The sequence below is a fragment of the Dromaius novaehollandiae genome, chromosome 5 (assembly GCF_036370855.1).
Source record: "Dromaius novaehollandiae isolate bDroNov1 chromosome 5, bDroNov1.hap1, whole genome shotgun sequence".
Classification (NCBI taxonomy): Eukaryota; Metazoa; Chordata; class Aves; order Casuariiformes; family Dromaiidae; genus Dromaius; species Dromaius novaehollandiae.
The window spans coordinates 45,601,175-45,626,251 of NC_088102.1; the positions used below are offsets into that span (position 1 = coordinate 45,601,175).

Sequence of the window (25,077 nt, forward strand, 5' to 3'; positions counted from 1 at the left end):
CGGGCAGGAGCTGGTTGAGGAAGGAGCCCAGCAGGCCGAGGTGTAGCTGTGCGGCCGCCCCTGGGCTGGTTGTGGTCACACGGGCAGAACACGTTTAACGGTCCCCTCCAGTTTGTCTCGACGGTCACTAGCCCTGTTGAAATCCAGACGTGCCCGAGTGCAGGGTGCTGGGCAACCATGGCTTTGCTCACGCCTTGGCCTGTGTTCAGCAGTTCTGCAAATCCTCACGTGCTCGGAGGGTGTAGGTAGCGTGGGTGATGTCACTACCAAAAAATCTGTGGTTTGTTAAGAATGTAAGCCTTAATTTGCAGTACTTGAGGTAATCCCGTTGCTGCTTTTCTCAAGGAAACCAAGGTTAACTTAAAGCTGTGCTTAAGAGATGCAGTCACGTGGCAGTTTTTATTCAAATGACTCTTTAACACAGAAAAGGTTTCACAGTGTTCTGGCATAATCTCTAATGGGTTAGGTACAGTCTTAGTAGACATTAACAGTGAAAATGTGTTGGCGTATATAGGCCAGCTGCCCTAGCTTTGTATGTCATTAATCTTTTCATCCCTAAGTATCAGCTGAGGATGACTGTGTGGCTGTATGAAAATAGAAGTCTTTTGCTCCTGGTGACTGTTGACAACGATCCTGCTACTTGCCAGTTTTGCTTAGATTTAGTAGCTCTTGATGAACCTCAAGGAATTCCATGAGCGTGTGAGTTTTGTTACTAAATACACATCTGCTGAACTGCTGGCCAGGAATCCAGGAGGTATAATTTGAAGAATGGAGGAAAAAAATCACAGGTGGTTAAACTCATCTCGTGATATTCAGTGCCAGTGCACAGAGACATGTAGTTATGTGAGATCCTCAGCTTTCACTTTTTTAAAAAAGAAGGAAATTTACAGTTCTTGTGGTTGCAAAAACATCTTGGAAACATGAAGGCTAATGGCTCAAAAAACAGGAAGCTTATTTGTCTGTACGTGTTTATTGACTTAAAATTTTATGTGGTTTGCAGCATTAGGAAGTTGAGTCTGTAACATTTTATAGAGTGCTGAATTATTTATGAAATAGAGGGATTATGGCAATGAAGACTTGATGTAGCATAAAAAGTTTAGCTGGATGGAATAATTTGTTTAATTTGCTTGTGCTTGAATGCTTAATGAATTAAAACTAGTGCTCTTTTGGATCTTTTGAAAAGCATTATGTTGTATTATTTTTTCCTAATATTAGTATTGCTAGTCCTGATCTGGTACCATTTGGGTACTTGTTGGGGGTGGAAAGAAAAAGTTATTTGCAGACAAACAACGTGGTGTTGCTGTACACTTCTGCTTTATTTTTTTTTTCCCTGAGAGTTTTGGTTCACTTTTCTGATTTGAGATTACTAGTGGAAAAGTGATGCTAAATTTGTGATAAAATAAAACTTCGAGCACCACTGAGGCACAAATAAGCTTCAGACAAAAGTCCACATCTGAACTGCATGTAGTAGGTTTAGCGACCTATAATTTAAAAGCAGTTTTTGTTGAAATTTGCTTTGAGAGTGTAACTGGTAATTTTCACGTCAGACCATCTTTCCAAGCTAAAATTGATGCATAAAGAAAAGGATTGGCCATAGCCTTAATTATGGGTCATCTCCTGCTTCTCTTTAATGTGCCAGGGGACCGATTCATCGCTGTTTGCGAAGGGGGACAGCGCAGGCCGAGCGTTCCCCAAGGGGGGCTCGCTGTCCTGGAGCGACCGACTCGGAGGCCTCGCCTACACGAGCAAAACGCGTTACTGAAAAGGTAGTTTTTCATTCGGCTTACGGCCGCGTATACAGTTGCACTGAAACTTATTTTGGGGTTTAATTTGGCAGCTAGGAACCGGCGTGAATCTGAAGCAAAACCACGCCGTGGCTCAAGCAAGCGCCCGGAGAGGACTGGGCCCTTCAGGTAGGCTGTAAAGCCAATTTAAATGGCAACTGCAGGTGGCGGGGGAGGGGAGTGCGCCAGCCCCCCCTTCCCTCCGCGGCGTCTCCCCCCGGGGGCTGCAGTTTTGGGCTTCGCCCCGCCACCTCCCTCGGGCGCGGGGCCCCGCGCTGCCGCCCCGGGGCCTAGCTCGGAGGCCGCGCCACGAAATGGCCGGCGACGCCCGGCCGGGAGGCGCCGCCGCTGCCTCCGGGGAGGCCGAGGGGCTCCCGCGGGGCTGGGCCGGGCCGCGGCGGGGAGCCGGGGCGGGGCGGGGCGGGGCGGGCGGGCGGCGCCAGCATGTGACCGGGGCCGCTCCGCGCATTACATCACTGCAACTCCGCCGCGGCGCCGCGGAGTAAATAGCGCCGCACCGGGCCGCGCCGCGCCGGCCGCCCCTGCCGCCGCCGGCTCGGGCACCGCTGCGGGGCGGCGGCGGCCGCACGTCGCCGGGGCCGCCGAGGAGCTGCGGGCCGCGCCGGTAACTTCCTCCTCCTCGGGCTCTGCCCGGCGGGAGGGCGGGCGGGGACGGGGAGCCCCGGGCCCGGCGGCGGGGCCGAGCCGGGCCGGGCCGGGCCGGGCCGCCGCTTCACGTGTCCGCGATCCAGCCCGGGCTGCCGCGGCGCGGGGCGGCCGGGCTGGGCAGCGCTTCTCCTCGCGGTTTCCCCCCACCGCTCTCCGGCCCTGCGGCGGCGCTCGGTGGGCCGCCCCCGTTGGCGGGGCCGCGAGCACCGGGCGCCCCCCCCGGTGTGCGCGGCCCCGCGGGGGCTGCCTTCAGGGCCCCGGGCAACGAGGCCGCCGGCAGGGCCCGGGCCAGGGCCGCGCACGGGGTGGGCTGGAAAGTGCCGGGTGCGGCCGCGCGGGTCGCTGCCTCGGGGCCCTGCGTGGGCACCTTCACCCCCCTGAGAGCCACCGCTCGTCCCGCTCTGAGCAGCTGGTGGTCGGGAGCTGCTTGCCTGGTTCGCCTAAGAAGTTGAGAGTGTAGGGGGTTTGTTGTTTTCATTTTGTTTTGCTTTGTTTTGTTTTTTTTCCCAGGCAACAGTAAAGGTGATGATAAAGATGATAGGTGTTATGCTGTCATACAGCTGAAAAGGGTCCCTGTGGTAAAGAGATCAGAGAATGGGTAGAAACAGCAGGTGGATGAACCAAGCAAGTTAAAGCAGGCTAGTTTAAGGAGGGGATATCAGTTAATCGTGTCTCTTATTGCACACTGAAAGAGCCAAGCTCTGCTTGCTGCGTCCTGAGATGCTGTCAAGTACAGAATGGAGAGATGTTCTTGATATGTGATAACTTGTTAACTTTACTCTTTCCTCATTGTCTCCTTCTCTCAGCTCTGCGTTTCTCTGTCTCATTCACCTGTTACATCCTGTCAGCCTAGATTGTGAGCTTTCTGGGACACAAACTTATCTGCACAGCTGTCAGTTTACATGGTGTGACAAGATAACTTTTGCTTACATTGGTGCTGGAAGGTGACGACTTTTCATATTTGACTTACCATTCATTGTGCTGAGGTCCATAGATCTACCACAACAGGTATTTCATTACGGGGCAGAAGCAAACTTTGGATCACAGGCAAGAGAGAAATACTTTGTCCCTCGACACTTCCTCTTTTCTTTTTTTCCCCCCTTTGTAGAATTTTCTTTCCAAGGGCACAATTTCCCCCCTCCCGGCTTTTTTGAGGGAGTCTCCAATACTGAGTCACATTGCTGACTAACTGTTTGGCTCACTTGTGTGTCAGACATTTTTCTGGCTAGGACTACAGATTATGATTGTCTGTAGGCAATATTGAGCAGCAAAGCTGAGGGCACTTTCTGAGGTATTTGGAGTATCTGCTGTTTCTCAGGTGTCAGGGAGAAGTCTATACTTGAGGAAAGATGGAAGAAAAAGGAAAGAGCTGTTTTTTTTTTCCTTTAGTGACTGGTGAGCTTGGTCTGTGGAATAAGGGCATCTTAATCAAGACAAACCCTCTGTTGAGGTGGGAACAGAAAATTTCTCTTCCATTCCTGTGAGGGAAGTAATTCTGGTTTGAAGATTTCAGTTAAGTGTCACTGAGCTCAACCCTTCTTTCCTTTGGGTTGAGGAAAGAAGGCATTGGGTACAGCACAGATTATGCCAGGACCAGCTGGAACTTGGCCTTGCTGCACTTCTGTGCTACGGCACCAATAGCACATTTACCAGAAGACCCCTGCCACTGGAAAACTTGCAGAGCAGGCTGTCTGTGTGACTTCTGAGGTAATCCATTTTTGAAGTATGGTATTGAGTTCAGTAATACTTCTTTCTCATATCTGCTTACACACATGCATCATTTTTCACAGAGGAAGGCCAACTGTTGGAAAAGAAAAGCAGGGGATAAAACACTACCCAGCCCCACCCCTGGAAAAAGGGCAATAAACCCAAAGCAGAGTCTCTAGTAAGGCAGAATGTGGGACATTCTGGAACTGCTCAGAAGCTCGGTAGTTGCCTGAGGCACCTACAGCTGCTTGTACTCTTCAAGGGTGCGAGGAGAAGTACTGTAGCAGGGAACTATATGTATATTGCCTAACCTAAAGAAAAAAAAAAGAGGCAGGAAACTTTATCACTGAATTGCCACGTCCTGGACGTGTGCCTTGGGTTACTGCCATTCCAGTTACTGCTGTTGCAGCTCTCTGGGCCTTGTCAGCATGTTCCCCCTACCAGCTGGCTGTGCAGCGAGGAGGCAGGTGGTATGCAGAAGAACTGGCATGCAGCTGCAGAAGTAAGGAACGTGAATTTGCTGTCTTATCCTGATATCACACATGTTGTAGGAAGAATGATGTTTCCAGCGCATTAGAGTCTGTTTGATTGCTATTATCTCTGTTCAGATGACTTTTCAAAGCAAGATGTTTTCTCTGGGAATAGTCCTTATAATTGTCAGAGTGTTCGTTCTCTGGTAAACAGAATGAAGATTTTTTTTGTTGTTGTTATTAAATATTAGATCCAATCTTTAGAAATGGAAATGGTCTTATATCAAAAAGTCATGTCTCTTTTAATTAGATCTGGTCTTTGATTGCGTGCCTATCAAGACTGACATTTTTTAAAATTTTAAATATTGCATTTGAGGTGTGTAAGTGTTGCTATTTTTCACAGATCATCTTCCCATATAGAATATAATGTCCTTTTTCTTGAATGGGTTGAAGAATGAACCTGCTTTCTGCTCTGGAAGTAGCTGCTGTGAAAGTCTCATTGTTACAGATCTGTGGGTCTTTGCATGTCGATAGGAAAGCTTATCTGATTTTATGTATTTTTTTTTCCTCTAAGTAATAAAGTTCACAGATCTGGCTATCTGGAAGATAAGTGCGTGTTTCAGAATTGAGATGAAACCTGACATTCAAAGATCATTTTGTTTCGTTGGGGGAAATTGTTCTGCTGGTCTGCAGTAGAATATGGTACTTTGTTTTCCTCACAGTATCATAGTTTGGAATGCAGAATGACATTCTCTTTGCTGTGGAAATTTTCTCAACTGGAAGGAACTTCATCTTAGGAGGGAATTCATGGGAATGCTTCCTTCTGTGAGGTACAGTTCTGCATCTAGGCTGCAAACAGGTTGAACTTGGATATTAGATCATATTTCTGCTAATATTTAATATTTGGCCTAATGTTTTCATTGTGGTTATTGCAGCTAGAAGCTGTATTTGCAGTAAAGGCTGGTTTGATAGTTAAGAATAATGTTAAATCACAAGAGGCTATCCATGTTTTGGCAGATCTTATGAGTTTCTCTATTAAAAGTGGTGTGATGGGTTACGTTAGCACTGCTTTTGCAGTTTTTGATCTGTGACTTCCTGCTTGGGACAAAACACTTTTTTTTTTTTCTTTTTTTTCATTTATGGAGCACAAAAAAATTCCTTTCTTGTGCCCTCACTAACAAGGAGGGACCTCCTGGGCCAGTACAGCTTGCATTTTTAGGTCTAGAGATCTCAAAACCAGATTTCCTGTAAGACAAAATCAGTTGCTTTGTTGAACATCAAAAATAAAACCTTACGGTAATAAGCTTGATTTCTGTATAATTTTATAAAGTGAGTTGAAATATATATGCTGTCAAGCTTGAAGTGCCTTATTTGGGGTGGGTAAAGGCTAACTAAGTGTACAGAGACAGGCAGGGCCAAAATGTCCCAGCGTGTTTAAGGAAGGGGTGGGGGGAATGTTTATTTAGTGAGAAGTTGATTGAGAGATGAAGAGAACAATGTCAGAGAATTAGAAGTCTAATTCTCATTTTGAACAGACCATAACTGGTGTCTACAGGATTAAGTAGGAGAACTATCTTGTGGGATGAGAGGACTGAAGGGATTTCATACTGTGCTGCAGAGACAAGTCGTGTTATATACATGTAGAAACCTCTCTAGGATGTAAATAAAAGATGTTAGGTGAGTAGCAGTGATTGCTAAAGCAGATGATTGACAAGAGAGTAGGTGTCTCCCAGCACATAAAGTTTCTAGTTTGTTTTAAGGTTTTAAAAAAATAATGGGAAATGTGCTTGTAAAACTTCTTGAAATGAGCTGGATGTAGAAGTTATATCCTCTGTCTCCCTCAAGAAAGAGGAGCAGTCTTGGCTGGCACATCCTAGCACGACTATGAAACAAACAAGGTTAATTGGTTTAAATCAGGACTTCTCACTTGCTGATTTAAATCACGATTAAAATTGGTGATTTAAATAATTAATTTAAGCCTCATTTTACATTTGATATTTTGCTGAGAGCAAGGTTTTTTCTGATTGGTTAGGTTAATTCATTACTACTTCTTGCTAAACAGGAGGATACAGTATATCTACATATGTTTGCTTATGCTATTGTATCACAACGAATGTTTACATTAGAAAACGGTCATTTATGTTTACTAGATGAATAATTTTTTCTTTGGTGCAAAGCTGCATTTAAATAAAAAGGTCAAATTAAAAATATGCAAAAATAACTTTTTATAGTTGAACTATAATAAAGCACTGGATATTTAAGAGAAAATATGCATACTGGAGTGTGTGCCATTAAAACTAATTAATTTATTTTAACTAGCCAGTGTTATCTGTACTTAGCAAAATGAACTGGTTGTTTTTGGTCATCATGTCCTTCCAGATCTTTGAATGAGCATAACTCATCCTCGCTTGTCTTGTTTTTATTCATAGATTGGAAGAGAGAATCAAATCCCCCCCCGCAACTTTTAGACTAGTTTCTTCAGTTCAATTGTTTAGTTTGGTTTGCTTGAAGTTGAGAGGAAAAAAAAAAAGACTTTCTGCCCTTTTAAGAGAGATGTGATTAATATTTCAATGAATTCTAGTTCCATGGACTTCATGACTTCCTTGAGTTTAGCAGTTACGTTCTTTAAACATTCCCCAGCAACCGTGTGCTACTTGGATAGGGTTTTGTTTGTTTGTTTAAATGTTTATTTTAGGCCTTACCATAAATTGTCATTATCTTAGAAAATAAATTTGGTGAGGGTAATTTTGAAGTGTGTAAAAAATCCTATTTAAATAAAAATGTTTATAATTTAAATAGTCTATTTAAGGCTCTTAAGAAATGGGGGCAAAGAGGCAGGCCTCTGAAATAGCTCCATGGTGTATCTGTGTTGCCGGGGTCATACATGCAGAAATGTGCCAGCCCCCATAGGAGTCCGTGTGCTCTGCCCATGAGGTTCCCTGTTTTACACAGGCATAGGTGCGCACGCAGTGGCTTCTTGAGCAGCTACCTGCAGGAACCCAGGTGCAGGTGTTTGTGGGCACATGAAGTTGTACTGGAACAGTCTTGGAGACTTGCTGTGATCGCACTTGCCTTGACATGCACGTGTGCACACACGCACACTCACCCTCACCCTCGCACTATCCTGTGGCCAGCCCTTCTCCCCAGTGTGCCTCAGCTTGCACAAGTACTGCCACTGAGGCCGGGCAGCTTGTGTGGCTCTGTGCTTGGAGAGCGAAAGAAGCTGTTGTCCTGCCTTCAGATACAAAGTCTGATTTTAGTCTTCTGCTGATTGACTGCTTCCCACCCTTGGCCATTGTCTGTAGGGGAGGAATGATATTTTGATCCCTGTGAAAGGGCCAGGAAGAAGTCCAGCAGATAGCTTCTGCCTTTGTAACTGGTGAGGGACACAGACTTGGGCATCTGTAGGGTCTGGATAGGAATCCCTAAGGCTGTGATTTAGGGGTTTGTCCATATGGCACAGGGGTGGGCAAAGTTGCACTGCTAGGTCTTTAAGGAAAGTGCCAGATCCCCTTCCTCAGCAGAGGAGGAGTGAACTGCTGTTGTGAGGAGTGTTTTAAAATACAAAATAGTGATGAGCTTAGGTCATATAATGTAGCTCCTGTTACCTAAGTGTGTCTGAGAAGAGGAGGATAACCTTCCTGTGTTATGTGGGACTGAAAAAAAATTTCCCTTGGTCTCCAGAAGGCTGCCAAGTTGCTATTGGTTCTCCTAGAAATAGAACAGGAGTGGAGAAAAGAGAAACCTTTGCTGGAGGAGAACACAAATTGCTCCCCCTCTTAACTGCACTTCAAGGGCACTTTCTGTCATGCTGCTTCTTGCAGCAGGCTGGGGATGAAGGCTCAGGAGAATACAACAATCAACCCCGAAGACTTTGTCCTCCCTCATTTTAGTATCATCTGCAACTGATACTCCCTGATACTTGCTCTGGGTGGTGCCTTTTGCAGTGTCCTAGAAACAGCAGGCCATCCCCACCCTTCTCTCTTGATACAAGGATCAGAATAGGAAATCCAGATACCTGTTGGCTGAACTCCACTGCCTGCCCACACAGTCATACATGTGCTCACATTTTCCAGCACTGATATTGGGTTAGCAGTTAATTCTGAGAAGTCAGGTGCTGAGCTCTGACAGTATAATGTTTTACAGCTCCTACTTGCTTCATACAGACCCTGCCAGAGCATTAGTCTTTGCGGAACCACTGACTCGTGATTCCTCTGTGGATCATGTGTGAATTCTGCTGTTGGTTTCCTTCTCCTAGTGACAAGATTGCTTGGAAAGGGATTGACTTGGGAAGGGATGGGGCTCCCAGCAGCAGGTTGCTTATGACAAACCCTGGTAATCTCATAACTGTATTCTTTGTTCTTTTTCTATTAGAGCTTTTGTGTACACCTTCCTAATCTGTTCTTGACTGTACTGTTTGGACCATAAAAAAGCATTTGTCTCTTAACACCTTAGATCTCTTTGTGCCTTGTGGGGGCTCTTTCTGGATGGATAAGGATGAGATGTCCTGGGTGTTTGGAGATAACCTGCAGGAGTCAGAGGCTCTGCTTTCCCATCTGGTGGGTGTGCCGTGAGTGCAGCCATTTCACTGGCTGGCGTTTGAGCAGCGGACTCTGTCCGGCTCTGGACTGTTTTCCAGCTGAGCATTTGTGGTGATGTCAGGCAGTGTGAGAAGGGAACATGACTTGGCAGGACAAAGTCTGCAGAAAGTTCAGCTCCACACTTGGACCAGAGCCTCAGAGGGAATGAGATCTACACACACACACATTCTGCTACACGGACTGTCACACGCCCTCTCACATGCTCCCTTCCTGTCACACAGATCCTCTTTCTCTCATTCTCAGACCTTTAACCCTCCCCTCCTAGCTTTCATTGTGTGAGTTTGCACAAAACCAAAAAATCCCTCCTCCCTATTCTTCTGTCATTGTACCATTTAAATGTTCAGTGGGAATGACCCACAGAGCAGAAATGGACAGACCATGCAGGCCAGAATCCAGGATAGTAAAGTCAAAAGCAGGGCGAGTTTACAGAGCTCTTACTAGTCTTTTCTTCTGACCTGTACCCCTACTACTACGCTAGTCTTTACTCTGTGTTTCCTGGCAGCTCTTCTAATCTCTCTTCTTGCTCTCCCGCGGCCTTCATGCCCTTCTCCTTTCGGATATGTAATTCTGCTGCAGCATGGGAATCCTTGCTTGTCTTCTCCCATTCTTCTATGAGTAGTGTTAGCGAAACCTGCCAAAATAAGCTCCAGGTAGTGGATGTGCGGGGAGTAGACTAAAATGTGGAAAAGTCGAGCTTATTTTCTTTGAAGCAATTTAAAGCCCAGTTCCAGTGTCCATCTCATTTATTCTTTATAGATTTTATATAGATAGTATTTCTGCAGTATTGTCATTTCTTTGTAACCTCTGTGCTACATCTAAGGATGATATTTCTATGAGTGGGAATTGGTACTTTTCCCCTACTGCCCTTAAGGGAATCTTAATGAGTTTCCTGCCTGTTTTGCAATCCAGTACTGAATTTCTCTCTTGCCCATGAGCAATAGTATTTGTTTTGATTGATGCTTTTAGTTGGGATGGTGCTTGGATACTAAGTGCTATATGGATACATTGTAGAAAGGCTGTTTCCCAGAAACAGTCCTGTTTCAGTTATGGTGATACCCAGCATGCTGATAAGTACTCTTGGGTGGGAGGAAAGGAGGATCAGAAAAAACGAACAAACAGCTGTACAATAAACTGTCCTCTCCTTTGTTCTGGTCTTTCCTCTTTTGCCTCCTGTTCTTCATGCTCTTTCATTTCATAGATGCTAGAAGATGGAGAAGGGCAGTTCAAAAGAGAAAGTGGTCTGGATAAGGGTCTAGGAGCTATGGGCTTCTAAGTTCTCTTTCTGGCCCTACTGTGATTCATCTTACAGTTTTGGGGATGTTAACTGCTCTTTGACATTGTATCTCCCTGGTTTAAAAAAAAATAAAACAAAAAAACCCCTGCTGTTTCTTATTGCTGCTCTCTCTTTTAGTAGTAGTTGGACACTGACAGTGGACTGGGCTGCGCTTCTGCTCAGAGGAGTCAGTCAGCAGCTAGCACTGCTAGCTTGGCTAGCATAGGCCTGGGTCATGAAATTTTATTCCCTGACTTCGTAGAGTTTGGTGGAGATTAAATTATTTCTAAGGAGGCCATCAGGTAAACAGTACTTTGTATTATTATGTAGTATTACTATATTCCACATAGAGCCATGCAGGATAAAAACCTGCAGTGTTGTTTTTGTAGGTATAATATAGTGGATTTTCTTATTGGCCAGGGACAGGGTTTGGCCCTTTTCCCTGGCATCTTCTCTGTCAGGATGTTACTTTGGATATTCATCCTTGCTTTTCTTCTGTTCTCATCTCTCCAGTTTGGAGATGGCATTGGGTTGGCATCTCAAATCCACCACAGGATGTTACATCTGTAGGACTGAGAGTCATGAAGAAGGAATGTAGGATCAGAGAGAGGGTTTTCTTGTGTTCTGTGCCCATGGTTCTTCACAGTGATTGAAGGGAGAGGCTTCACTAACTCTTTTTTTACTTCTGCGAAAGCCCCATCTTAAAAACAGCCTTTTTGTCCCTTGCCAGTTACTACCATTACCTCCTGTATAGATGACACTGATGGGTATTTCCTGTCTCTTTTCATTTGTGTTCTCTGAGAAGACTAAGGAAACTCTGGGTCTTAAAACCATCACTGAAAAGGATGGCTGGCTATTGTATTTTGGCTAGGTGTAGAACAAGGTACTGGTGGCTGAATGAAGCTAGAGAAAGAATGCAGAAAGAAACAGATTCTCTGGGCATGTTTTCTGTGCTGCCATGCAGTGGCATTTGTAAGGAAGCTAAAGTGGGGTCAGTTCTTGTTTTCAACTTTCAAGTAGGACGTGATGAGCTTTCACTGCACCTACAATGTGTAAGAGCAGATCAGCAGCAGGACTAGTAAACTGCTAATATTTCAACTTCCTTTTTGCAGGCTAAGGTGTTGCTGATTAGCAGATTATTTCACAGCAGAGATTTTTCTAGGTTGCTTGAACATTTTTCATGTGTGGGGTGTGTTTTGGGGGGGGGGGGGGCTGGGTGTTTTTGGGGGGAGGTCTGGTGGTGTGGTTAGGAGCATGAAATCATCGCACCATTGGCCAGCAGAGGTGTCCTAGGGAAAAAACAAACACAAACCGAAATTACCTTTGCATGATACAGTTAGATGTGCAAAGAAAAATAAGGAAGTCTTACTGGTCAGATAGCTTAATTTGTTTGGGGAAATTGTATGAGTGGTACAGGTGAAAGAATGCTGTTGCCATTGTGCAGTGCATTCCTGTAGGGAGAGTTTGCTCTTATAGCTAATGCTGACAAACATATTCTTCTATAGGCAAGGCTCCAGACTGGTTCCCTTCCTCTTGCCTTCTTCCCATGGAGCTGCGCAGAGCTGCCCTTTGCCTCTCTGTTAGGAGGAAGGGGCAGCTGCTCTGCTCTGTGTGTTTCATCTTCCTGGGAGGAGCACAGACAGGATTTTTCCTGTTCGAAGCCCCTGTCAAAGCCCCAATTGTGCTTCCTGCCGTCCAAAGGTCGGTGCTGATAGCAGTGTCAAGCTGGTGATGAGCTGGATTCAGAGCTAAACGTTAGGGATTACTGTGGTTCAGCTTCAAATGGCAAGCTCATGCTCTTCCCTGCAGGTGCTGCAGGAGTTGGCATTGCTCAGAAGTGGTTGGGCTTTGCCTGCTCCCCATGTCGGGACTCTGGCTTCTCAGCTTGGCTTGTTGGACAGAGATGATGAAGGATGACTTATCATTCTGTAAGATAGCTTGGAGGGCGGGCGGGGGATGCTATTGCTATAACATCTTCCTTGCTGTATCCCAGAGCATGCCCTAGTTTTTTCCATTCCTCAGGTAGTTATGCTCTAGGTTAGCCAGAGGCTCAAAAACTGAGGTGACAGTGCAGTAGAAAGCCTAGGAAGAATAGAAGGGACTCGTTACCCAGACCTGGCTTGTGCTGCCCTCCCAAGTCCAGGGGATCTTGTGTTGGTGGCCTTTAGAGGAAGTTCATGTCAACAAGGTGGGCACCTCAGTCTGCACCTCACCTTTCATTCATTCACTCTCAATTAATTAACCGGTAAAAAGTCTGTCCTCTTTTACCATTATCTGTTGTCCCTCCCTCTTCCCTCCCTCCCAGGGACTGATACTTCCATGCAAACAGGAAAAGAGGCAGAGAGAGCCCTGTGTGCAGTGTGAATGAACTCTAGTAACCTCTTCTACTTTCTCCTTTCAGTTGTAGGACCAAGGACATCTGGCAGTCCAAAGAGAGGGAGGGAGGAAACAGAAAGGCACAGCCCATTTCAGGATCCTATGTGCCCTGAAAGCAGTCACATGCATACTCCCTTTTCCCCTTGCCCCTTGAATTGCCATGGCACCCTTTGATCAGGCAGAAACCAAGAGGTGAAGGCAAAGGCAAAACCTCAGCCTTTGACTGACAAAGAAAGAGAGAGACAGGTGAGAGGGGAGGGAGAATTTGCTGCTGGATGAGGCATGTGAACAGAAGAAGCAATTTCTTTTTGCAAAACAATTATTATTGGGGTGAGGGGTTCCTTTGCAGAGCTTGTAGGTTCTTGGGTGGGATTGGAGTCAGCACATTCCGTCTTCATCTGATAGGCGATTTGGAAAGGACTGTTTCCAAAACAGAGGGATATCCACAGACTTTCTAGGAAAGGAACAAATCCTATGCTCTGATGATCATAGACAAGGAATGAGTCTGCTTTTTGATGTGGAGCAAAGCAAATATCCTCTGGCTGTTTCTGCCCTGGATTATTACATTCTGTTTCATGTAGTACAGTTGTGCCTTATGACCATGACTTGCTTTCCTAACTAATCTACAGCAGAGAGAAACTTCTTTTGCTTCAGTCCTTTATTCCTTCTTGCCTGGGGTAGAATGGAACTGACTTGGAATTTCTGTTGCTGTCATTGTTCATTTATAATAGCGTATTCTCCCTGTGTCAAGAGTATCTTAGTCATATTGGCTTCAGATTTATAAATGTCTGCAGACCTCTTTGCACCTTTTGTGTAGTATAAGTCTGGTTTTGGAAGGAAAATTACAGAGACTACTCTCCAGTCTCCCAGAGCTCACCATAAGGATGTTTTTCTGTGATAGCCTGACTCTTCCCTGCTCAGTTTCTTTCTTTCTCTTAGTTGTACTGTCTTTCAGAATAACACCTTCCCCCTCTTTGTACATCATTTTTATGCCTTCCTGCTTCTCTTCCCTGTACTCTTTCAGCCAGGTCATACACACTTGTTTATTTTAGTCTGTTCAGTTAGTCACTTTTGCTGCTGTTCTCTGACCACTGCCATGGCATCCATACCTGAGAGGGTAGGAGATGTCATACTGTATTTTGAGGCCAAACTAGAGCCAAGGGTGGAGGCAGAGCCTAAAGGAAGTTTTCACAATAAAAGTTTGGTGCTGCAGTGAGAACCCAGGCAAGATCAGGGAGGCAGCAGTCCGCAGGAAGAGGCAAAAGGATGGACAAAGGCCATGCCAGAACTCCACAAAGTCACGAGTAATAAGGCAGATGGCCAGCAGCAGGAATAAGGGCTAGAGTAGGAGGAGGGGAGCTCTGAAACTCACAGCTAGAGGCAGAGGTGGGAATAAGAACCTCAGCTTGGAGGCAAGAGACCAAAACATGGCCACCCATCCCTGAGGAGCGGGCTGCAGAGCCAGAAGTGACTGGCAGGACTCTTCTGCATAGCTGGTGGAGGTGGCAACAGCTTGTGAGGCTCACAGGCGACACTGTGTGCTTGGGCAGCTGGCTGTGGTCAGCTGAAGCTTAGTTTGATAGCGGAGAATGAAAGCAATCAGGAGGCTGCAACTTTTTTTGTCAGCTCGAGACTGATGGTGACTTGCAAACTCCTTCCACTTTGTGGGTGTCTGTATGCTTCTGAGGGATCAAAATGGATTATGTGATTCTAAACAGGATCTCTGCACTTCTGTGTACAGAAGGATTTATGGCTGAGGCACAGACCTAGTCTCTGTTCTTTGGGAGTTACAGAACAGTTCTTTCCCTTCTTAGTAAACATACAGTTCAAAATTACTGTATATGCCAGCCTTATGTACTGCCTTGCACACCTTGCATTTTCATGTTTTGTCCCTCCCATTGACAATCCGGAGTTGATTATTTTTCCTCACAAGTTTGAACTGTTTTCACATGCAATCTCACTTTATTTTCTAAGTGACATATTTACCTAGGCTTATTTTTCTGCCCTGAAAGATGCAAGTGGCTTTTTTGACCTTAGCGTAATTGAAACCTATCATTTACATACTTTTACTCTCTAACACTAGCATCTTCAGCATTTCCTGAGAAATGTGGTGATGCAGAGAACAAGAAAAAGGAATGAACCACCATGAGCTGGGAATAACCTTTTGTTTCTCCAAGACAGCTCTAATGTAGAGCTGTTCTTTGTGGAAGTGTGTGAAAATACTCTAATTGCTATGCTGCAGAAGGTGTAGGGAGGAGCACTGAGTTGTAAAATACCAGTCAGTCCTTATGAAAGAATTGGAACGGTGGTGTATCCTGAGGGTGCTTTATTCTTTGCTAGTGCCATAGGGTCCTGTGAAATGTCAGTCCTTCAACCCCTTTTTTTCCTCAGCCATTTAGATCTGCGGCCAGCTTTTGTTACCTGAAGCAGCATCACTTGCATGCACGTTGTTCATTTAGATTTCAGTGGAGACACTTACGCGCTGTTTTGACCCCAGCTTTCAGAGGTAGGTTCAGATTGGATGCTGGTGTGTGTATTGCATGTCAGAACAAATTTAGATGCCAAAATGCAAAATTATTTCTCTGCTTTAAGTATCTCTAAAAGACAGCCCTTCCTGTCAGATGCATTTGTTCATTGACAGTGAGTTTGTTAGGCCCATACTCAAAGGCACAGTGCTGTTGACACAGATATTGACACATGAGCACAGTCACGTTAACACATGTGCACACATGCAAGGTCTCTTCTGATGCAGACAGGCTGCAAAGTGCTTCAGCTGGGGTTGGAATAGGACTCTGAATGAGGATACAGGATGAGACAAGGCCATTGCTGGAGAAGATAGCGAAGGTTTCTGGGCAGTTAGCATGAGCTGCAAGAGCCAGGGCTGCCACCTCTAGTCTCTGTTACAGTATTTTCTGTTGTAAGAGTGCTAATCTTGAGATCATTGGTCACTGGGTTGTTCAGTTCTTTCAGAAAAGGAAGAGAGAGGGAAGAAAAGGAGTGGGGAGAAGCTGATGGCAACAATTTTCAGAAGTGCCCAGTGTCTCATTTGAGATGTAAGTGACAAAGGCTGACAGAGAATTGCTTCCCTCAGCCTTTCATCTATATTTGCTTCCTCATTACAGTCTGTCTACTCACCAGGTTCCTCTGTTCTAGATGCTACATTTGAGAGAAAAGATTGCCCCATCTTTTGTCATTTGGCCAGCTCTGGTTTCTAAAACTTACAGTGAGAGTTGAGACAGGCAGTGGAGGTAGCACAGCAGCTTATAGCGAGAAGACAGCGTTCCCTCTTGCAGGTACAGCTTGCATCATCCTTCTCCATCTTCAGTTGAAAAGGTGGTGCAAATATGGACAGGTAAACCTCTAATAACATGATTGTTAATACAAACCCCAAGATTTTTGTCCTTTTGAAAACATCTCTCCTAAATTTCTGTGCGGACTGACCCCTGGTCTACTCATACAGCCTCTCATCTGTGTGCCTCTAGGGAAAATGCTAGTTCGATTTTTCTCACCTAGCACTAAACTACTGCTGTTTGTCCACAACTGGATCTGCAAAACTAAAAAGTGCTGTGTCTTAGGAAAGGTCTTGAGTCTTCTCTGCTCTGAGCTGGCCCATTCTGTTTTGGTATGGTTAGATGCTGGTGCATGAAGTAGGAACATGTGGGTTGGTTTCACAGCACGAGGATAGTAGCTGATACGCCTTACCCGTTGCTGTGTCCTGGGTGTGCACACATATTTATACTCCCTTCTCTATTGGTAACTGCAATACTAGGCTAGTCAGACATAGCCAGGATGTCTGTAGTCTCTTCCTTAGAAACTCCCCTTTGGCCTCCAGATGTCCTTCTGACAGCAAGTTTCACTCTTGCCATGTCAGCTGTGGTTGTGTGTGGATGACAGTTTTGAAATCCCATCAGCCTGTACCCTCCTCCTCTTTACTTTCCGGAATACATCGCAGCTCGTGGCCAGGCTGAGGTGGGACTGGTTCACTGACTGACTTGGAGGCAGCAGGGCCTGAGCACCATCGTTCAGTCCCTCAGCTGGAGGTTCAAACTTGTGCTTTGAAAAAGCACTACAGTACTGCTGATAGCATTTCATTCTTCATAGTAATTAATGTCTGAATGAATCTTTTGCGTGGTTTAAAGGAATGTGGAGATGCACTTGGTCAGTATGTGCGTTTCATGCTCGGACATGCCCAGAGACACCTGATAACTGCATCAGTGAGGAGCCTGCATGGGATTAAGAAAAAACAGCAGGTTTGAGTTTGTTTCATTCAAGTTCCTATCTCCAGCTGTCACTCTGTACCTCTCTGAGGTCTTCAGTTGCTGCAGGATTTACCATGAAGATTTTTTTTTTTTTAAGTCAGTTATGCTATCCACGCTGTTCCTTTGAGACCTGAGAATCTCTTTGAATTTGTTGCAATTCAGATGTGTTAGGTTGCAGTCTTCCACATTAGGATTTCTTACTTGCTGCCAGTCTGATTTGTCACATTTGTTGCCATTGCGTTTATCCTGGACAGTCTGTTCTTCAGTGATTCAGTGGCTGTGTGCATCTAAGGGAAGGGAGCGCTGAATTCCTGAAACTGTCCATGTTGCAGTCTGAGGCTGTGTTTACAAAGGTCGTGTGAATTAATACGCCCTGCAATTTTAACACCTGCGTCTATTACCTGCCACAGTATAATGGGATATGGCAGGAGCCCAACAGGCTTGACAGTATGACTATATACTTGATGACTGTTGCTTTTGGAGTCCTGTGAGGGGGCGGTTTGTAGAAGTATTGCTTTCTTCTTTGCCTTTGGCATTTTCAGAAAAGTTGCACTGTCTAGTCCAAGTACCCAGAAGGGAAGAAGAGGCTTGGGGCTGTGGTCCTCTGCCTCCTCCCAGTAAGCACTGTGGAGTGTCATGCACGCCTCTGGGCACCTGATGCTTTAATAGCTGGGCTGCTGCACAGCCTTTTGTCCCCTTCTCTTTTTCAGAGAGTGGCAGGCTTCCAGTCCTGAGCTCAATCAGTCAAGTTAAACTGGTACAGGCCTTTAACGTAGATGCTTTTTAAATCAGTTAATCCCTTTAGTTTGCATTGGTAAATCACTGAATTAAGATCAACTGATTTAAATACATGTCCAATCAGATTAGGTGTGTTTACGTTAGCAGTTTGCATCAGTTTAACTACAGTCCATACAGTCAAACCAGAAAGCATTTTTTTTGTGCAGGTCGGACCTTTTGGAAAAAGGCGACTGGATTCACTTTCCAGATTCAGGTTCTGTAGTGGAATTAGAGTGCTGCATAATAGAGATGCATTTTAGTGCGAGTTTCTGCTTCCAGAAAAGGAGATCCTCACATAATTGGTTGCAAATCTATTTTCTGAAGGTGGCGTAACGGTCATTGCCTGTAGGTATGATGTTGGCTTTAATTTCTTGATGTACATCAAGGGAGGATTTGTCTTCCTCATCTCTGATACATCATTGCTCTTTGTCACAGCTTCGGCAGCTGCCAGTAATGGGGGAATGTCATGTTTTCATTGCATCAAAATTGTCCTTTAGGATGGTCTGTGGGCTCTGCAGTACATGCTGCAAGACCTATCACAACTGGCAGCAATGAGCAGTTTGTTACCGGAAGCTTCAACAAAGGCTGCCGTTTGTAAAGTCTGGAATTTCCCTCTTGCACGCTTGGAAAGGTGAGGGCTGAAGTTCCCTGGTGGGGACTGGTAAGCAGTAATGAAAACATGTCCTGCTTTGATAAACGTTCTGGCAACAGACAGTTTTACATCTGGGTGTGCTGATCTTGTACCATAGTTTGTTAAAATATTTTGTTTCAAGTCAATTAACTTTGACAAAATACAGTCAATTGTCCCTCTTGATAAATAAGGAAACAAAATCTTGAAGTTTGCTTGTAATGTGGCTTGTAATAGACTTTGGGAGTTAATAGTCTCAGTAGTCGAAGTCTTGCCTCATATGTGTATGTTTTTCTCTACAGGTATTTCCTTTCTGACTTTCAGTAGCAGAGAGAAGCTAAAGACCTTGAAGACGCCTGCAGCCCCTTGCTCATCAGCAACAATGCTGCAGCGATGAGGTTCTAGTGAGCCCTTCCTGTGTGGCCTCCATGGGTCCCACTCAACTCACCACACAGGATCATGGGAAGCGGGTGGCAAGTGTGTTTGAGATGGAGGAGGAAGGGCTTTCACTCTTCCCTGGCTTAGACAACCCCCCTGAGCATGCAGGTATTGAAAAATTCTTACTAAATCCACGCAAGCTAAAAGGATTATGCTTTCTTTCAGCTGCAAACAGAACCGCTACTTAGCAGAACTGTAGAGTGAGTACTGCTACACTTGAGGCACCCAGACATAAAAGAAGAGGACAGGCACCAGAATCTTACTTCAAGAGCAGTCTGCCACAGAGAACTGAGGTTAGAAGAGTATCAGGAAAGAGAATTGAGATGTTATGGTCATAATTACAGCTGACACGCAGAATCCTGTACATTTAAACTGTAAGAAGACACAATATATCACCACTCAACAGGTAACAGGAAGAAAAACAAAGCCCAAGTAATGCATTTGGCATAGTATCAGCAGCTTAATGAAGATATTACAAATAAATTTAGCCAATTGTTAAACAGTTAGACAATTGCCACTCCTCGATTTAGGAAGAATAGATGATCTGAACATTGAACTAGGACCCATCAATGTAGTAGAAATGGAGAAAGTGGTTCAAAGGTGAAGAGGTATCAGTTCAGAGAGACTCTCAATAAAAGGCCTTAAGGCAGATTTGAGGACAATAAAAGAAGAAAAAATGGTAAATGTCTTATAAAAGGCACAAGGGGGAAAAAAAAAAAAGCCAAAATGTGAAAAAATGATTGAATAGTGGGTTTACTAAAGAAGAAAGACCCTAATGAGATCCAAAGATACAGAAATAGCGTTCAGGCTTGATGCATCTCAGATTATTTCTATGTCTTATTTTGTCTAACTACAGAAAATGACAATAAGAAGCTATATAACTTGAATCGTTATTGTTCAGAGATGGAAAACAATTTGCATAGATCAAAGAATAAACTTCTCTGTCTCCATAAAAACAGTCATGGGAATGGTAATCAGACCTCTTTGTAACTTTTTAAGACAGCTAAAAAATCTGTTCTGCACTGGACAGATCCATCTTGTGGAAGTCATTAAGCTACCCTGCTGTCCTTCAGAAATATGTGAACATCATTCAGGGCTTCTGCAAAGTTACGATGCCAGTTAATATGTATGTAATGGCAAAAAAAAAGTCATTCAAAGTAACTGCAGGCATTGCATAATTTTTTCTTGGTAATAGATTGTGTTAAGAGAAATACAGTAGAACAAGAGAGGGGAATATCAGAGACTTAACCTTTCTGATGGCATTTTCCTGCTGTCCAATCTGCAATGAGATGTGCAGGCCAAAGTGAATGACCTCCAGACCTCTGTAAAGTCAATGGGATTGAAAATCAACACCAAGATACTTAAGACTGTGAAACCCAATATGCAGTGAAGAACACTACTAGTAATTTCTGAGACTGACCTAAACCTTTCTGACTGTTTACCATTTCAGGTATGTTAGCAGAATAGGGAGCAAAGCTGAGAGAAATGATAGAAGTATTAAAACCAGAAGTATGAAAACCAGACATGCCATTGTAACCCTGTTGGCACTCAGGAAACATAGCAGCCTTGTCCTCCAAACCCAACCCTGTAAATTAACTCCATTATAAAGACTCTCCAGGCATATGTAAACATAATCCAGAGACTTGTCAAGATCATGCTGTTTGTATTCTTTATGAACAGCTACCGCAGAAAAATCCATAACATCAGACAGGCAGAAAGGAAAAAAAATGCTGATGAACTGTGCAGAAGGACACGTCAGATGTCAACATGGCTAGAACTAATGAAATGAAAATAGAAATGGCTGACACATTCAGGGGAGGGAATACACAATAACATATGCAAGCATTTCACTGGAATTCTTAAGGTGAGACATGTCAGAGCAGACCAAAGAGGTTTTCCAAAACATACAGCAGATGACAGGATTAAGATCCAGCAAAATGACATAGGAAGAAGTGGGACGTGCTGCGCAAGACCATCTCAAATGTAAGACAGTAGTGAAAGTCTTAATGTTTCAAACAGCACAAAAAGGTTTAATAAATAAACTGTCAGTGTGAGAGCGCTTTAGTCTTAGGAGTGGGGAGCACTGTGCTTGAAGACGTGATTGCTTCAGGGTTCTAAAGATTCACAGAGCTTCTGCCATATGCTGCTCACCTGCTTTTTGCCCCTAACCTCACCAAGTTGCTATCCTCTATCTTGACAGTTTCTCCAAGTTTTCCATTTATGGGGATTGCCTGTTCAGTCTGCTTTCTGTAGTATCATGATTTTCAGCACTGCTTTTCTGTGAAGCTTGGGCTGCTGAACCATATTTCTTTATCCTTGTGTATGAGAGTATGGCAGAGAATAGAAGTAAGAGCACTGGAGATGAATTTTAAAGAAATCGATTTTCTGGGCAGTCTGGGCTTTCAGCTCAACTTTCTTGCAGCCCTTGCTCGTGTTGCTGACTGTCACTCCCACTGATGGAAAGTACAGAAGAACATCCGACTTGAACATGTTTCAGCTCTTTCAGCCTGTTTGGGGGCTGAAAAAATCTGAAACTGTGTCTGCTTATATGTTTGAAATGAAACTGTTTCAACTATGGCTATAGTGGTTTGTTACAGCAGATAATATGTTTGCCTAGAAGGAGAGTCTGTGAAATGGGAGGATGGATCTGTTTACCCATGTGTTCGGGAGGTAGTGGGTTTCAGGGAAGGTATCAGTCATTCTAAGAAATGTGACGATCAGCTGCAAACACCATACTTCCTTCATGTGCATGTTTTTTTTTTTTTTTTCTTTGATTATTGTTCCTCTCTGTAGAAAATCCCCCCCTGAAGCGGAAGAAGGGTCCAGCCCCTAAAATGCTGGGAAATGAAGTGTGCAGTGTGTGTGGAGACAAGGCCTCAGGCTTCCACTACAATGTGCTGAGCTGTGAAGGCTGCAAGGGCTTCTTCCGCCGCAGTGTCATCAAGGGTGCACAGTATGTCTGCAAGAACGGCGGCAAGTGTGAAATGGACATGTACATGCGCCGCAAGTGTCAGGAGTGCCGGCTGCGCAAGTGCCAGGAGGCAGGCATGCGGGAGCAGTGTGAGTGCAGGAAATAGTGCTGGCAGGAGCACCATGGTGCTGGGACAGGAGGCATGTGGGAGTGGGCTAGGGGCCAGCGGGTATAAGGAAGGGGACAGTGTGCGTGCTTGTGAGGGTCACGCGCAAGCCGTGCAGGCTGCATGCTGGAATGTAGGTGGCAAGTTACTGAGGGCTCAGTAGGGATTAAGTGGAGAGGTGAGGCTGTTAGTGGAACGATGCTGATCTGCTGAGAGCTACAGCCCTGCTGTATTCCTAGGAATAATCCGTTATTTTTCTTGCATGAACCATGGAGCTGCTCTTTCTGAATGTCCCACAATGCTTCTGCTCGCGTATCAGGGACAGCCCTTGCATGCCAAGGCATCCAGGTTTCAGCCCTTTGCTGGCCAAAACGGACCAAGTAGATCCTCAGCTACTGTAAATCCTATGTGAAGTCTCGAGACTTCCTGGCATTCAACACCCAGATCAATGACGAACACAGTATATTTCAAAAACATCTTTATTAATACACTTCTGTAAAACAACTGATGCCCTGCAGAGCTGCATCAAGGAAACATGCCGTTCAGTCTTTTTGTGGAACACGGCACACTTAACATATGTAGTCAGTTTCACACTGGTTTGGAGTAGCATTGCAGATGCTGCCTTTGCTTCATTTCCCCCTGCTCCAGAGAGCTACAAAACAGATTTATTTGAAAAGCTACATTAGCAAGGCTACCTATCCACCTTGCTACTTTTCTGTTGCAAGTAGTTTCCAGGGAGCTTCAGTGTGTTTCAATGTTTACTCCTCATCTTGTGGTGGAGATAAAGGGTACAATTCAACTCAGGAAAATCAGGCCAGAAGGAATCTTTGTGTCATTATTATCAATGGCTTGGCAATTCTTGCAGACACTGTAATCCCCACTGTAAATTTGCCTTCTTAATCTTCACAGAAATTGAGAACTTTTCTCCCCAGCTGTTCCACTTGGAAAGACATTCCTGAGCTTACTTTTACTAATTGTTGGAAACTTTCTTTTAATTCCCAGACTGAAGTTATTCATGGCCAGTTTATATATGTTCTTGAGCCAGTGTGCACCATGAGGTTAAAAAATTCCTCATGGAAAACTGAATGAACTCAGATTGCTTTGCATTTACCATGTTGTAGGAGCTTGCACATAGGCAATTCCCAAGGTACACTGATACCTGGCAACTGGTTACTGGGCTGTAAATTCTTTTGTGTGTCTGAGCTATAAGATGAGGGACTGTGATTGCATGGATCACTTCCTTCCCTGCTTAGACTAATATTGTGACCTTCCTTGCTTAGACTAATACTGTGACTGGCATTCTCCAGTCTTACAGATTTCCCTCTAACTTGGTAATTGCATTGAATGCCTTTGCTATTTGAATTGTGAGTGTGTGCGTGCACGCGTGCCATTCCTGTTGGAAGTCTGGGAGGAAGATTACTCTCAGCCTGAATGTATTATGTTCTTTGGCTTTCCCTTCAATCCTGTGTATTTTAATTTCCATTTCAGAACACATTTTCACAGTAGCTCTCCAGTTCTTGCCTTCATGTCTAATGTGATTCTTTTAAGAAGTGCAAGAATGTATTTGTTCCATTTTGGGGCCTGCTTTTCTGTGTAGCGGCTATGTTTCCTTGTTACCTTTGTATAAAAAATGTCCAAAGAATCTTTTAGTGTCTTTTTAATCTTGTTTGCAAGATCAAACTTTCTTTCGTTATCTGTTTTTTCTTGAAGATACAGTTTTCTTTGCCAGTCAGCTCCTTTTCTGCTTTTTGTTCATTCATCACTAACTGGTAGGATGATTTTCTTGAAGATAATCCTATAATCCAGGTAGGTCTGATAGTTTCCTCTTTTTTTTTTTTTTTTTTTTGATACAGATTTCAGATAGTTCTTGCAGCTTTGACTTAATAACAAACCTTCTCTACATTCAAATCATTGAACTCTTGAGTCCAGTTAACTTAGTTACAGGCCTTCAACAGGTTTTTGTATTTAAAGTAACTCATGAGCAGTTGGTCCAGTAAGATTTTTTCACAACATGTACTTCTGAGTTGTTTTACTCCTTACGAAGTTAAATCTAAGTGGCCATGACCCTTTTACTTCATGACTGAAGACGACTTCCAGCCCTACTCCAGAAGGACTTGCATTCCTCCTCAGTAAGATATATATACAAACCTATTCTTTTATTATCTCTCTTGCTTTATGTTACTTCTTTACACTTTGTTGCAGCTCGGCTGTGTAGGGGATTGTCCTTTCAAGCTTCAACTCAATCCAGTACTGACTCTGACCTCTTAAGAGGAACACGAAGTGACACAAGCTGTTAATAGAACAATATCAGAAAAAGACAACACAATAGGACAGTATAAAAAGTAATGCACACACTGTGACATACTAAGAGGGCACCACTTGGAATCTGTTATAACATTACCTTTTGGGAACTTGCTTAATGGGAGGAGCTGCTGTTGCCTTTCTGACATTTGCAAGGCAGCATGAAGGGAGCTTCTGTCCTTTGTGATCATTTTACAGGACAGTACCATTTCAACAAAGGCAATGAAAAAAATTAAAGAGGGAAAAAGAACAAACAATAAGTATTGCTGCCTGCTGTCTGTATCATGTACACTCTAATATGCCAGATACAGGCAGCATTAAACCCTGCCTCTCTATCCATAGCATGCTACCCTGCATTTAGTTTGGTTTCCACTGCACTCTGATATCGTGCTTCTCTCTGACTATTCCTCCTTTTAGATGTTCTGTCTGAAGAGCAGATCCGTCTGAAGAAACTGAAAAAGCAGGAAGATGATCAGGCTCGGACAGTTGTCTTGCGTCCAAACCCTCCACATCCGCCAAGCCCTTCCCACAAACTGACTCCTGAACAGTTGAGCATGATAGAGAAGCTTGTGGCCGCTCAGCAGCAGTGCAACCAGCGCTCATTCACAGACAGGCTCAAAGTGACGGTAAAACCTCTACCAGTGGACCCAAAATAAGAAAAGTGAAGCCTGGGGACTCGGGGTTGTGAGCAAAGCATGTGGGAAAAGGGAGATGCTT

The 25,077-nt window shown here is 44.4% G+C and overlaps 1 protein-coding gene across 7 annotated transcripts in view; it reads left to right on the top strand.

Moving 5' to 3' along the window:
• The first annotated feature begins 1,894 nt into the window (after positions 1-1,894).
• The window catches only part of NR1H3 (nuclear receptor subfamily 1 group H member 3), a 29,908-nt gene continuing 6,725 nt past the window's right edge, over positions 1,895-25,077 (top strand). Inside the window, exons 1-4 of one of the 7 annotated variants that reach the window (XM_026093190.2) lie at positions 1,895-1,913; positions 18,847-19,090; positions 21,776-22,042; positions 24,778-24,986. In XM_026093190.2, coding sequence (XP_025948975.1) covers positions 18,973-19,090; positions 21,776-22,042; positions 24,778-24,986 — 594 coding nt within the window. In that variant the 5' untranslated portion in view covers positions 1,895-1,913; positions 18,847-18,972. Of the gene's footprint in view, positions 1,914-2,207; positions 2,410-12,495; positions 18,548-18,846; positions 19,091-19,118; positions 19,389-19,417; positions 20,966-21,775; positions 22,043-24,777; positions 24,987-25,077 lie in introns of those variants that run through there. The other 6 variants (XM_064512698.1, XM_064512697.1, XM_026093191.2 and 3 more) reach the window with 6 other exon arrangements.